General features: G+C 54.7%; 1 protein-coding gene across 1 annotated transcript in view; it reads left to right on the top strand.

The window, feature by feature from the left end:
- GALNT12 (polypeptide N-acetylgalactosaminyltransferase 12) overlaps positions 1–5,313 on the top strand; it is a 31,756-nt gene extending 26,443 nt beyond the window's left edge. Inside the window, exons 8-10 of the mRNA XM_062207892.1 lie at positions 2,076–2,189; positions 3,894–4,040; positions 4,861–5,313. Of these exons, the coding sequence (XP_062063876.1) occupies positions 2,076–2,189; positions 3,894–4,040; positions 4,861–4,998 (399 nt within the window). The 3' untranslated portion in view covers positions 4,999–5,313. The remainder of the gene's footprint in view (positions 1–2,075; positions 2,190–3,893; positions 4,041–4,860) is intronic.
- The last annotated feature ends 7,592 nt before the right edge of the window (positions 5,314–12,905 follow it).

Genomic DNA, 12,905 nt, shown 5'->3' with positions numbered 1-12,905 from the left:
ATATTTTTGAAAAACAATGAGCTCATACTGCTCTCTCAAATTCAAAGCAATCTCAAGACTTTTTCTTCTTTGATATTGTATTTTTGTAAAGTTTTATTTATTTATTTATTTGAAAGACAGAGTTATAGATAGAGGCAGAGAGTGAGAAAGGGAGAGAGACAGAGGTCTTCCATCTGTTGGTTCACTCCCCAAGTGGCCACAATGGCTGGAGCTGGGCTGATCCGAAGCCAGGAGCCAGGAGCTTCTTCTGAGTCTCCCATGCAGGTGCAGGGGCCCAAGGACTTGGGCCATCTTCTACTGCTTTCCCAGGCCATGGTAGAGAGCTGGATGGGAAGTGTAGCAGCCAGGACTCAAACCAGTAGCCATATGGGATGCCAGCACTGCAGGCAGCGGCTTTATCTGTTATGCCACAGTGCCGGCCCCTGAATTTTTTTTTCTTACACTGAAAATCTTGGTTTCTAAGATCATCGACATAATTATTCATGGTTTTATCCCAAAGTACATTTAACATAGTTTCAAAAATAGATTGAAAATAACATGACAACTCACAGTGCTGCACTGCGTGAGGCTTACGCTTTCTTGACAGCTGTCTCTGTTTATAGAATATATTTCTCTAAGGAAGTATTGTCAACGCTACCATGCTCTAAAGTCATTTAAAACCGTTTTATATCATTGCCTTGGCTTAGTTAGCTGTATCCATCTCAGTTCAAGGCTACAGCCAGATGTGTTTGAACCAGTGCAGCGACAAGGCTGCTACTGATGAGAAACAAAGAGATAAGAGCTTTCAGTCTCTGACCCTCAGTTTTGTCATCTTACACTGAAGGTGAAGAGGGGTGGGTGCTGTGCTGCAGCAGATGAAGCTCATACAGGAGTGGGTTCGAGTCCCAGCTCCTCTGCTTCCAGTCCAGCCCCCTGCAAATGGCCTGGGAAAAGTAGTGTAAAGTGGCCCAATTGCTTATGGCCCTGCACCCATGTGGGGGACCCAGAAGAAGCTCCTGGCTCCTGGCTTTGGCCTGGCCCAGCTCTGGCTGTTGAGGCCATATGGGGAGTAAACCAGTGGATGGAAGATCTCTGTCTCTCCCTCCCTCTCTCTCTCTCTCTCTGTTTGTAATTCTGCTTTCAAATAAATAAGTAAATGTTTTAAGTGGGCATAAAGCTTGCTGCTACAAAACAGAATGGAAAAGTACTTTTTTTCAAAAAGATTTGTTTATTTATTTATTGGAAAGTTGGAATTATAGAAAGAGGAAGATACACACACAGAGAGAGAGAGAGAGAGAGAGAGAGAGAGAGATTGAGATCTGTCATCAGCTGGTTCACTCCCCAAATGACTGCAATGGCCAGGACTGGGCCAGGCCAAAGCCAAGAGCCAGGAGCTTTATCCAGGTCTCCCACATGGGTGACAAGAGCCCAAAATTTGGGCCATCTTCCACTGCCTTTCCCAGGCCATTAGCAGGGAGCTGGATTGAAAGTGGGCACCCGGGCCACAAAATGGTGCCCATGTGGGATGCTGGCCCTGCAAGTGGCAGCTTTATCCACTCTGCCACAACACTGGCCCAGGAAAGCACTTTTTAAACAGATAAATTTTAAGATTTATTTATTTGAAAGGCACAGTGACACAGATTGGGGGAGAGAGAGAGAGAGAGAGATCTTCCGTCCACTGTTTTACTCCCCAAATGGCCTCAATAGCCAGGGTTGGGCCAGGTGAGACCAGGAGCCAGGAACTCCATCCTAGTGTCCTACATGGGTGACAAGGGGCTCAAGAAGGCAATCCACTGCCTTCCCAGGTGCATTAGCAGGGAGCTGGATTAGAAGCAGAGCGTTTGGGTCTCAAACCAGCCCTCTGACACGGGATGCTGGCATGGCAGTGGTATCTTACCCTGCTGCTCCACAACGCCGGCCCGTGGAAGGCACCTGTAGGCCGGACAGTGCAGTGAGGAGGTGAGGGGCTGCCCCACGCGGTCCAGTTCTCGAGGCAGGCTGTCCTCTCACTCCACTCGCCCTCCCTTGGGTGCCTTGTGGGGAGCCCGTGGCGCGGGCTAGTGTGGACCAAACCACTGCCGTTCTGTGTTGTTTAGCTCCAGAACAAAGGCCTGAAGAACTTCTGCTTCGACTACAACCCTCCTGACGAGAACCAGATCACAGGGCACCAGGTCACCCTGTACACCTGCCATGGGATGGGCCAGAACCAGGTGGGTGTTGCCTCCGAGAGGGAAGTGATGGGTACGTCATGAGTATTCCTTTTAGATTAGATATTTGATTCTTTTTTCACTGCAAAAAGCAATGTGTGCTCATGTTGGACTACTGGGGAAAGATCAAAAGTGGAAACAGGCAGCGGGGTGTGGGGGGATGAACTCAGGCCTCCGTGAAAATTAAGCCCCATTTTCGTCCACCCTTTTGTGTACACGGGCTTTTGACGACATCTTTCATCCTTGCTGGTATCATGTCCGTGCGCTGCATAGCCCATCACTCCTGTCCCCTTCATCAGACCCATCTCGGCTTGTTAGACGTCCTTGGAGCATCCGGCACCTGCCGCGTTACTCGTGGCTTCTTGCTGTTTCCCCGCGTGCCTGTATGGACTGGTTCCCCACCTCCCCGTCTCGGCCGTGATCAGCAACAGAGTGACTGACACCTTCAGTCAGAAAGAAAGGAAGGGAAAGAATAACGGGTCTGTGTTTCAGGTGAACTTTTAGAATTGCTCAACGCTGTCACAGGTGTCGATGCTCTGTGGCTATACTGCAATAATGGCAGAGGGGGATCGGCCTTTGTGGGCTGGGTCTTTGAGTTACGTGCTATGCTTAGGCTGGGCAAGGGAAGCTCTGTCCTGAGGGCTAGGACGGGACCCACAGGCCAGGAAGGCAGGTGGACCCCCTGGGGCCGGTCCCTTGGAGACTGCGGGAGCTGAGAGAAGTGTTGGCTGTGGACCGTCCAGAGTTTACCACTCCGAGGAGTTACCAGGCTGGGCTGGAGAGTCAGTGCTGTCTTCTAAGCTGGAGTTGCCCCAATTCCACTTGAGTATTGCATCTTCTTACGGTCACTAGCAGTCTATCATCATTCAGACCCCTAACCTTACGTTCTCCTGGCTCCGCCCCACGCCCGAGAACAGGGCTTCTCCAAGCTGATGGGGCCTGGCTGGTGGCATCAGCATCCGCTGGGAGCCTAGAGCTGCCTTGCAACCCTATGAATCCCAGACACTTGTTTTAATCAGCACTGCTCTATGTGCCTTAAGACCGGCTGCCTGTGTACAGTCTCCCAGCTGCGAGGTGGTGGGGTGGCTGGGTGAGCGTCTTGGAAAATATGCAAAGAATTCAGCCTTGTAGGCCCCGTCTCAGACAGAAGCGCTCATTGCTTCTCTACATGCCCTGAAGGTGGATCCTGCGCCCCTACAGTAGCAAAGCCCTTGCCTTGAAAGAGCCAGGCGTTTGCAGCCACTGCCAGCCATGCACAGCACTTCACAGTTTCCAGTTAGTGTGGGAGCCATTAAATTGGGGAGGGTGGGGGAGTGGAGGATGGGGGGAGGAGAGGGAAGGAGTCAGGAAAAGTAGAGGCAGCGGCTGGTCTGGGTCGCAGAGTCCCAAGTGCTGGTGCCGGCACTCGTGTTTTCCCTCTGCTGTTCCGTACCAGCCCAGGGTCAGAGGTGGGCGGGCAGCAGCCCCGGCCTCCCTGCCTTAAGGACAGGGCCACTTGATATGTAGTCAGTAAGCCTGCCTTAGAGACTGCCGCCTGCTGCAGGACGCATAGGAGCCTGATCAGAGAGACTCCAGTTGGGGAGAGCAGAGCCTGCCCTCCCCCCCACTCCTGGACACCACCCCGCCCAGTTCTCAAGTTCCCGTCCAGTGTTTTTCCCTCCTTCCACATCAGCGGGTGACTGACATGTGTCGGCTGCCTCCTTGCAGTTTTTTGAGTACACGTCCCAGAAGGAAATCCGCTACAACACTCACCAGCCGGAGGGCTGCGTGGCGGTGGAAGCAGACAAGGACGTTCTGGTCGTGCATCCGTGCCAAGACACCACCCCGGAGAACCAGAAGTTCATCTTGCAGGAGGTGAGTGCGCCCCCTCGCGGCTTCCCTGGGCTCAGTCCTGTAAGGGACGGGATGAAGGTCTAACATCCTCTCTGGCAAAGTCCTGGCAAGTCTCACGGGTGGGGCCTCTGACCCTGATGGGTGGCCCAGGGACTCTCCCCCACCCCCACCACCCAGCTGATCTGCAGCCAGGCTGGGGCTCTTGCCAAGGTTCCTGGGTCTCCACTTACATAAGAGAGGTTATGGGTTAAAACACCCATTTCTCATATCGGAGCGCCCAGGTTCAGTTCCCAGCATCACTCCGGGGTCCAGCTCCCTGCTAATGCGCACCTTGGTGGGCAGTGGTGAGAGCCCAAGAACTCACGTGGGAGACCTGAGTTGAATTAGCAGCTCCTGGCTTCAGCCAGGTATTTAGGGAGGGAGCCAGTGGAAGGGCACTCTGTCTCTGTGTCTCCCTTCCTCTCAAATAAGCAAGTAAAAATTTACAAATACATGTAAGAGAAAGAGCTCACCAGGGATGGAATTAATTGGCCTAAGTGACAAGACAGAAATAAACAAAAGCTGTTTGTTTTGATTTCCACGTGGTAGAGAAAAAGCAGTAGGGACCAGACTTGGGGTCTGAGGGAATCCCCAGATCAGCCAGCAGGTGGCAGCATCAGTTCCACACAAGGCAAGCCCTGGGCAGTCAGGCCTCCCTGGTGCTGCCCACACCCGGGCAGTTACCCTGCGATAACTACCTACCAAACGATGAGAATCATATCCGGGGCTCTTAGGGAAAAGGGAGTTGCTGAGAAATCGCTCACGTATCTCCTGAACACCCAGTGTCCGCTGTCTTCTGCAGGACGGCTTGATACTTCACCAGCAGTCCAAGAAATGTGTCCAGGCTGAGAAGAAGGCCAGCGACAGTTTTGTGCCACTCTTGCGAGACTGCACCGGCTCAGATCGTCAGAAATGGTTCTTCAAGGAGCGCATGCCTTGAAGGCTTCTCCAAGGACATCGCTGGGCCCAGGACGGCGGGCCCAAGGTCTGTGTGCCCAGCAGAGTTTAGCCATGGGCGGTAGCCAGAGCCCACCCAAACTCAACTGCTCTACCGCTTTAAGGACATCATTTTGGTATTTGTGAGCGTTGTTGGGTTTAGGAAAAATGTGAATAAGCTTTGTGCTGATTTTGAGAACTTTTGAAATGTTGAAATGTTTTGAAATGTTGCCAAATACCCCGTTTTCCAAGGACAGCCCTCACGGGTGAGCTCCTGGTATTCAGAGAATTAAAACTTTATCTTATTTTTCTATTGCCATGTCTGTTCCACAGTCGTGCCTTTTATTGTGATCAGCAAAGAAGGTAAATGTTTTATTTTGGTGTCTCAGGATTCCCTGGTAGGAAGACCTTTAAAAAAAAAAAATGTTATTTATTTGAAAGTCAGAGTCAGGGAGAGACGGGGCAGGGAGGAGAGATGGATCTTCCATCCACTGGTTCATTCCCCAGATGGCTGCAGGCCAGGAGCCAGAAGCTTCTTCTGAGTCTCCCATGTGGGGGCAGGGGCCCGAGCGCTTGGGCCATCTTCCACCGCTTTCCCTGGCCATCAGCAGGGATCAGAAGTGGAGCAGCCAGGACTAGAACCGGCACCCATATGGGATGGCGGCTCTGCAGGCTGCAGCCTTACCCGCTACACCACAGCGCCGGCCCCAGCGCTTGCCTCTGTTTTCATAAATGCACGTCGTAAAGTGGGAGCACAATAAACATTCCTAGGTGTCTGTGCAAAAACAAACATGACATAAGGAAGTTATCTGGTGTCTGGGGACTCAGAAGCTCCCCAGCAGGCAGGGGCGGGCTCCTTCCCGAACAGCTTGGCTCTTGGTCCGGGGAGGGCGCCGCAGGCCCTGCCTTCCCCTGGGTGCGGGGCCGACTGCGGAAGTTCTGCTCCCTGCGGCGGGAGCTTGGTGAAGGGGCATGCGTGCCTCCCAGGTGCAGAGTGGACAGGAAATTCGCCCGGGCCAACCCGCGGCCAGCTCCGGCGGCGGCGCTGTCACGGGGTTCTTGGGCACCCCAGCTGAAGAGCTTCACCAGAGAAATCGCCATCCCGCTCCTGCCGCCGCCTCAGATGCCGCGGCCGGCGTTTTTAAGCCGGAAACCAATCAGCACAAATCGGAATCCTATCGTGGGGCGTGTCGGGGCAGGCAGTTACAGAATCAGGCCTTTCCCTTCCTTGCTGGGGAAGACTCGGAGGAGGCCCACGTGGCCGTGAGCAGCTCCTCGTGTCTGCTTGTTTGGCCTGCGTGGGTTCGCGCCCCATGCACTGCCCCCCCAGGAGGTGAGTCCAGACCTGGCTGGGGGTGGGCGTCCGGTGCGGGGCAGAGCCTCTCACCTCTTGGGACTCTTGTTCTCTCGAATTTGTCCTGAGGGCTCAGGAGAGCGACCAAGAGCGACTCCGGCTGGCAGAGGGCCCCAGGGCCTTGGTCCAGGCTGAGCCTTTCCCGGGACACTTTATCCTCATGTGCGGCGAGTGGCTGGGTGTCCCTCTCACAGGAAGCTTGTTCATCCTGGCAGACGCCCGTGTGGCCCTGCCTGGCCCGTGTCTAGCCCATTCCTGCTGAGGCAGGGAGGAGAGGGAGGCCTGGGTGGCAGGGTCACGGGGGACACGGAGAAGGCCATCCTGAAACACATGAAGCGACAGAGCAGTGCGTGACTTCCGGATTCCAGAGATGAGTCCAGGGAGCCACCTGAGACCCTCGGGCTCAGCCAGCAGGTGGGGGGCGAGAGACAGAGGGCCCCGTGGCCAAGCCACGACGGGGTCCAGGGTGCTGCCCAAACAGGTTTCCCCCCGGGGAGTTCTCATTGGTGGGTTTGGGGCGAGCAGGCAGGTGTTTCTAGGAGTCGCGCTGTGGCTGCGCAGCGCCACTGTGGCTCCTCCTCGCAGTCCATGTGGGCAGCCGGCTGGCGGGCGTCACATGGGTTGTCTCCTGCTGGCCCACAGGGAGGTGGGCGTCTAGGGAGCAAACCAGCCCCCCACCCTGCTTCCCGCATTCACCACAGTCTTCAGCTTGGTAGCAGTGAGTTCCAGGAAAACACAGCAAACTTGCCCTGGAGTAGCGCCATTTCCTACCCTCCTCTCTGCACTGCTGGGGCCATGTGTATCCATGTGTAATAACTCAGTGGAGTGCTATAGTCGCTGCTCAGTACAGTACAAGAGGAGGGTATGTAGTTTTTTCCTAATGCTCATTTTTCATGAACTTTTTGAAGATCCCTTACATGCATGGATTTCAAGGTTTTTTGCACCAAATAAATTTATCTCTCTCTCTCTCTTTTTTTAAAGTTTATTTTAAAGAGGGGGGAGAGACAGATCTTTCAGCCTCTGGCTCATGCCACGAATGCCTACAACAGCCAGGGCTGGGCCAGGCTGAAGCAAGCAGTCATGAACTCTATCCGGGCTCCCACATGGGTGGCAGGGACCCAAGCCCTTGAGCCAGCACCTGCTGCCCCCGCACCGAGTGCACATTAGCAGGAAGCTGGACCAGAAACAGAGGCAAGAGTCCATCCAGGCCCTCCAGTCTGGGGTGCGGGTGCCCCTGGCAGCGGCTTGACCACTGTGCCGCGACACCCACCCCCAGTCCATCTTTGCCTTGCAGCACCGCCGTGGGTGGTCTCTCCTATCTACACGCTCTGCACCGTTCCCCTGCCCGGCATCATTCCTCAAGCCCCAGGAGCCCTTGACGTCTCTCTCCTTGGGGGTGAGTTTGCCGTAAGTGCCGTTGTTGTTGATTTGGGGGTGCTTTTATTCTGCCTTCGATCTGTGAAGCCAGTTTAGGTAGACCCAGAGTTCTAGTTGTTGGAGTTTTTCCTTCAGCCCTGTGAACCGTGGGGATGGGGTCCTAGGATCCTCACAGCCTTGACTGAGAAGTCAAGTTCATTAAGTCAAGTTCATTAATACTCACACCTGTGCTGCCTCCTGAGGTTGTGGCTTCATCTCCCAGTAGTTCGGTTGTGAAGCACCGTGTGATGGGTTTGTGTGGATCCCGCGTGGGGATCGTTGAGCTTGGGGGAATGTAATTTAATGTTTCCAAGTTGGGAAGGTTTCGGCCGTATTTCTTCAGTTTCTCCTGCGCCTTCCTTTGTCTTCAGGCTGGACAAAGGATTTCTGTTGCTCTGTCTTGACGGTCGCTGACGACTTCTGCCTCCTCCCAAGCCTGTCTGGTCATTCCTCGTCCCGTACCCTTCGACCTGGACAGCCATTAGGTTCTGTGGAGATTCCTCGTATATGGACTCGTTGTTAGGACATCTTCCTTGACTTCGGTCCTATGAGTGTCCTGGTAACGGCTGGTTTTGTGACCCAGCAGATGGAAACAGGTGCCTGCTCGGACAGTTTCTGCCAGTCAGAGATGTGGGCGTGGCTTGGCTGGCCAGAGGCTTGGGGTCTCCCAAGGCTGCCGTCACAGGGTCAGCCAGGGCTGTGGGCTCCTCCGAGGCCTAGGGCACCGTTCCAAGCTCAGGGCCATGGAACTGAGGATCCCCCGCCAGGTGGCCTCCCCACAACAGGACAGTTGGGCTCTTTAAGGCCAGCAGCAACGTGCTGGCTACTGATGCTGTTTTAAAAACATATATATTTGAAGGGCAGAGAGACAGACAGGGAGGGAGAGACAAAGAGAGAGTTCTTCCATCTACTGGCTCACTTTCCAAATGCCTGCAACAGCTGGGACTGGGCCAGGCTGAAGCCAGGAGCCGGGAACTCAGTCCAGGTCTCCCACACGGACAGCAGGGGCCCGAATACTCGACTCCTCACCTGCTGCTTCCTAGGGTGTGCATTGGCGGGAAGTGGGGGCTGGGAGTGGAGCTGTGACTCTAACTGGATTCCCTTAGAGGGTGTGAGTGGCCCAGACAGCATCCTCACCGCTAGGCTAAATGCCCACCCCTGTTACTGATTCTCATCGCTTTTAAGGGCTCAGTGATTAGGTCAGCCTCACTCAGGGTAACTTGCCTTCTATTAGCTCAGAAGTTAGCCGGCTGGGGACCTTGATTACATCTGCACATGTCTTTGCTGCAGAAATAGCCCATGACCCCAGGTCCTTCCACGCCCGAGGGGAGGGGATTACAGAGGGCGTGTTCCACAGGGAGTCCTGTCTGGAATTCCGCCTGCCAGAGCCCACGCTCTGACTGCCAGTAATTCCTGTCCCTTCCACAGACAACACACGTTCACTGCCACGTTTCCCTAGGGCCGGTTCTCCTGACAGCCCGAGCTTAAAATCTAACATTTCTTTAGCTTCATCTAAATCTCATCAGCTAGGAGCCCAAAATCTACATCAGGTCCAAGTAGAGGTGAGGGTCTTGCGTGTCACTGGGGCAGGAATGGGCACGGGTTGGCAGTTACAGATAGTCTGGCTCAGAGCGGGGCAGAAGTTGGGGTGGGCATGGGGCACAGTGGTTAAGTGGTACTTGGGAAGCCTGCATCCCGTTTTGGAGCGCAAGGTTCAAGTCCTGGCTCCACCCCCAATCGCAGCTTCCTGCTGATGTAGACCCCGGAAGGCAGCAAGAGTTGGAGCCAATGCTTGGGTTCCTGCAGCCCACACAAGAGACATAACTGAGTGCCCAGTTCCTGACTGCGGCCTCGCCCAGCCCTGGCTCTTGCTGGCCTCTGGAGAGAGAGCCAGTGGGTGGAAGATCGCTGTCTCTGTCTCTGTTTCTCGGTCTATCTTTTAAATAAAATAAATAAAATTAAAGGAGGGGAGGAATGCAAGGTCAGAAGGAATCCTGGGTCCACATGGTTTTGAGGTCCAGCCAGATACTGATTCGACTTTTTTTTTTTTTTTTTTAATATTTATTTGAGAGGTAGAGTTATAGACAGAGAGAGGCAAAGACAGAGAGAGCGCCTCCATCTGCTGGTTCACTCCCCAGTTGGCTGCAATGGCAGGAGCTAGGCAGATCCGAAGCCAGGAGCCAGGAGCTTCTTCCAGGTCTCCCATGCGGTGCAGGGGTCCAAGCACTTGGGCCATCTTCTACTGCTTTCCCAGGCCATAGCAGGGAGCTGGATTGGAAGAGGAGCAGCTGGGACATGAACAGGCACCTGTATGGGATGTTGGCAAAGCAGGCAGAGGCTTAACCTACTATGCCACAGCATCGCAGCGTTTGAGTTTTCAAAAAGTTGATTGGCTGTGGGACCTGGGAATAATCCTCAGCGCTGTTGGCTCTTTCTCTGAGCACTGGCTGCCGCCCTCACGGCATCCTTCCCTGTTTATGAAAACGACACGCAAACTGATTTTTTCTTCTCTTTCTTTTAAGATGTATTTGTTTGATGGGCCACCGCTGTGGCATAGTGGGTTAAGCTGCAGTCTGCAGTGCCAGCATCCCACGTGGGTGCTGGTTCATGTCCTGGCTGCTCCACTTTCTATCCAGCTCCCTGCTAATGCACCTGGGAAAGCAGCAGAAGGTGGCCCAAGTGCTTGGGCCCCTGTATCTGCGTGGGAGACCTGGCCTCCTGGCTCCTGGCTTTGGCTTGGCCTAGCCCTGGCCATTGCAGCCACTTGGGGAGTGAACCAGCAGTTGGAAGATTCTTTCTCTCTCTCTGGCTGCTCCACCCCGCCTCCATAGCTCTGACTTTCAAATAAATAAATAAATCTTGAAGGAGGAGGGAGGGAGAGGAGAAGGAGAGAGAAAACGCAGAAGTTAATCAGAGGCGCCATGATATGGGATCTGGCTGTGGGCGTCCCAAGCAGCGGCTTGACCTGCTTGTGCCGCGTCGCCCGCCCCGCACCTGAGCACTTTCATCAGCTAACTTCCTGCCAGTGGAAGGTTGGGGCGCCAACCACCTTTCAGTTTGTCCTCTCTTTCTCGGCTGGTCCACGCCAGGCACTGTATCTGCTGGAGCTATTTTCTCGCAAACTTTGAAGGTGTTGCTTGGGTGTCACTGGCTTTTGTTCCCGAAAGATGTCACAACCACAGCTCTTTCCAAGCCCATCCTTTTCATTGTCATCCTCCTGCTGAGATGGCGGAGGGACACGGCCTCCTGCTGTCCCCGGCTCAGGGGCGGGGGACACGGCCTCACGCCGCCTTGCCATCGTGGGCTCATGGGTAGAGGGACACAGCCTCCCACCGCCACACTGTCCCCGGCTCAGAGGAGGGACACGGCCTCCCACCGCCACGCCGCCCCTGGCTCAGAGGAGGGACACAGCCTCCCACCGCCACGCCGTCCCGGGCTCAGAGGAGGGACATGGCCTCACACCGCCACGCCGTCCCGGGCTCAGAGGAGGGACATGGCCTCCTGCCGCCACGCCGTCCCGGGCTCAGTAGTAGAGACCTCGAGGTGCACACACCTGCTGCAAGTGTTGTGTGTGAGTGACTATTTTGACCTTCTGACCTTTCCAAGGTTTTAGCACAAGTTGTGCAGCCCCGCACTCTGCCTTTCTCCAGCCCAGGCTGTCTGTAGTTCTGATTTCTTCAGCAGCTTTTGCCATCTGGAGGGCTAAGATTTTCTCACTCACTCAGCCCTGGTTCATTTTGGGGACACAGTGTTTCCCTCCACTGACCTCGCTCCTCTGCCATCCGGCTGTGGTCAGCAGGAAGAACCCAGGCGGCGTCTCACATGGAAATCTGCTTCGCTGCCTAACCAGGTTTCCCCTTGAGAATTCCCGCAGGCCCATGACGCAGCCAGGGCCCCTTCCCGCAGCTTCTAAGAACGCGGCCCTCGCTCCCCTCTGAGCCCCTGCTGGCAGCACCCTCAGCACCCATATTTCCATAGGAAAATCTGTTCAAGGAAATGCAGATGCCTCAAAATGTCTCCCTCCTCCTCCCACATTAGTCATTTGTTGTAGAAGCTTGTCACTCCCAAGTGCTAAAATCCATGCGCGTGATCGATTGCTCTGTATGCGATGACCACACGTGGAGCAGGTGGGAGCCATGTCTGTTGGTATTTCACGGTAGAGCAGGAGTCAGGGCCTGCTCAGCTCAGCTGGGTTCTCAGCCCTGGGTCCCACAGGCTGACTTGAAGGCAGGGACTGGGACAGCTGGCTCTTCCGAGCCACGGGTCTCCTTCCAGGCTCATTGTTGGCTGGCCACATCTAGTTCCTAGTGGTTGTGGGACCGAGACCGTCAGCTCCCAGAGGTTGCCAGCTCAGGGAGAGTCCGCTGCTGGCTTTGGACAAATGAGCTGTCGGGTTGCAAGGGGTCCACAAGGCTAGGACCTGAGTGTGGCCTCTAGGACCTTGGCCTGGCTGGGTTCATGTTGAATTTCTGGAATCAGAAACTATGGCTATTGATGACTATTGGTGTTGCTACTGATTGTTACACCGGTAGCAATGTCGGTGACGCAGGAGCATTGGAACCGGGGGCTCAGGGATAACCATCCGATACCCACTTACCATTTGAGAAGATTCCATTTTTGAAAACTAGTAAAAATTCCCGAGAAACTGAGTCTTCATCGTGTGACAAGCTTCTTGGCAAGCAGCTGTCGTAGGTAGCGAGGTCAGAGCTGGGTTTCTGTTGGGCTTCAGTTTCCTGCGTCCCTTGTCTCCTATTTGAGTAATGCTCCTCACCCTTGGGCCTGCAGGGTGGGCATCACCCAGAGGGCGCCTGGCGATGCCATTGCTGCCGGCTTGTACAAGCACTCCAGTAAGACCAAGAGGGAGCCGTGCCTTCCTCGCCGGCGCACACTAGAGGGTGGTGTTGCTTCAGCAAATGTGATGACACTTGTGAGGAGGTCAAGTGTACGGGTCAGGAAAAATCCTCCAAAGCAGAGAGGCATGAGATAGGGGTCCCCGAAGGCACCCCGAGGTCTTCTGGTGCCATGTGTAACTGACTGGGGAAACTGAGGCTGGGGAGAGAAGGGGCTTGCCCGAGACCACACAGCAAGTTGGGGACAGTTTCTCAGTCAGTACCTGCCATCCATTTAGCAACCAGTGTTCT

This window comes from Lepus europaeus, chromosome 12 (genome assembly GCF_033115175.1).
Source record: "Lepus europaeus isolate LE1 chromosome 12, mLepTim1.pri, whole genome shotgun sequence".
Classification (NCBI taxonomy): Eukaryota; Metazoa; Chordata; class Mammalia; order Lagomorpha; family Leporidae; genus Lepus; species Lepus europaeus.
Note: the sequence above shows the minus strand (reverse complement) of the source record. Positions and strands in the feature narration are given on the sequence as shown.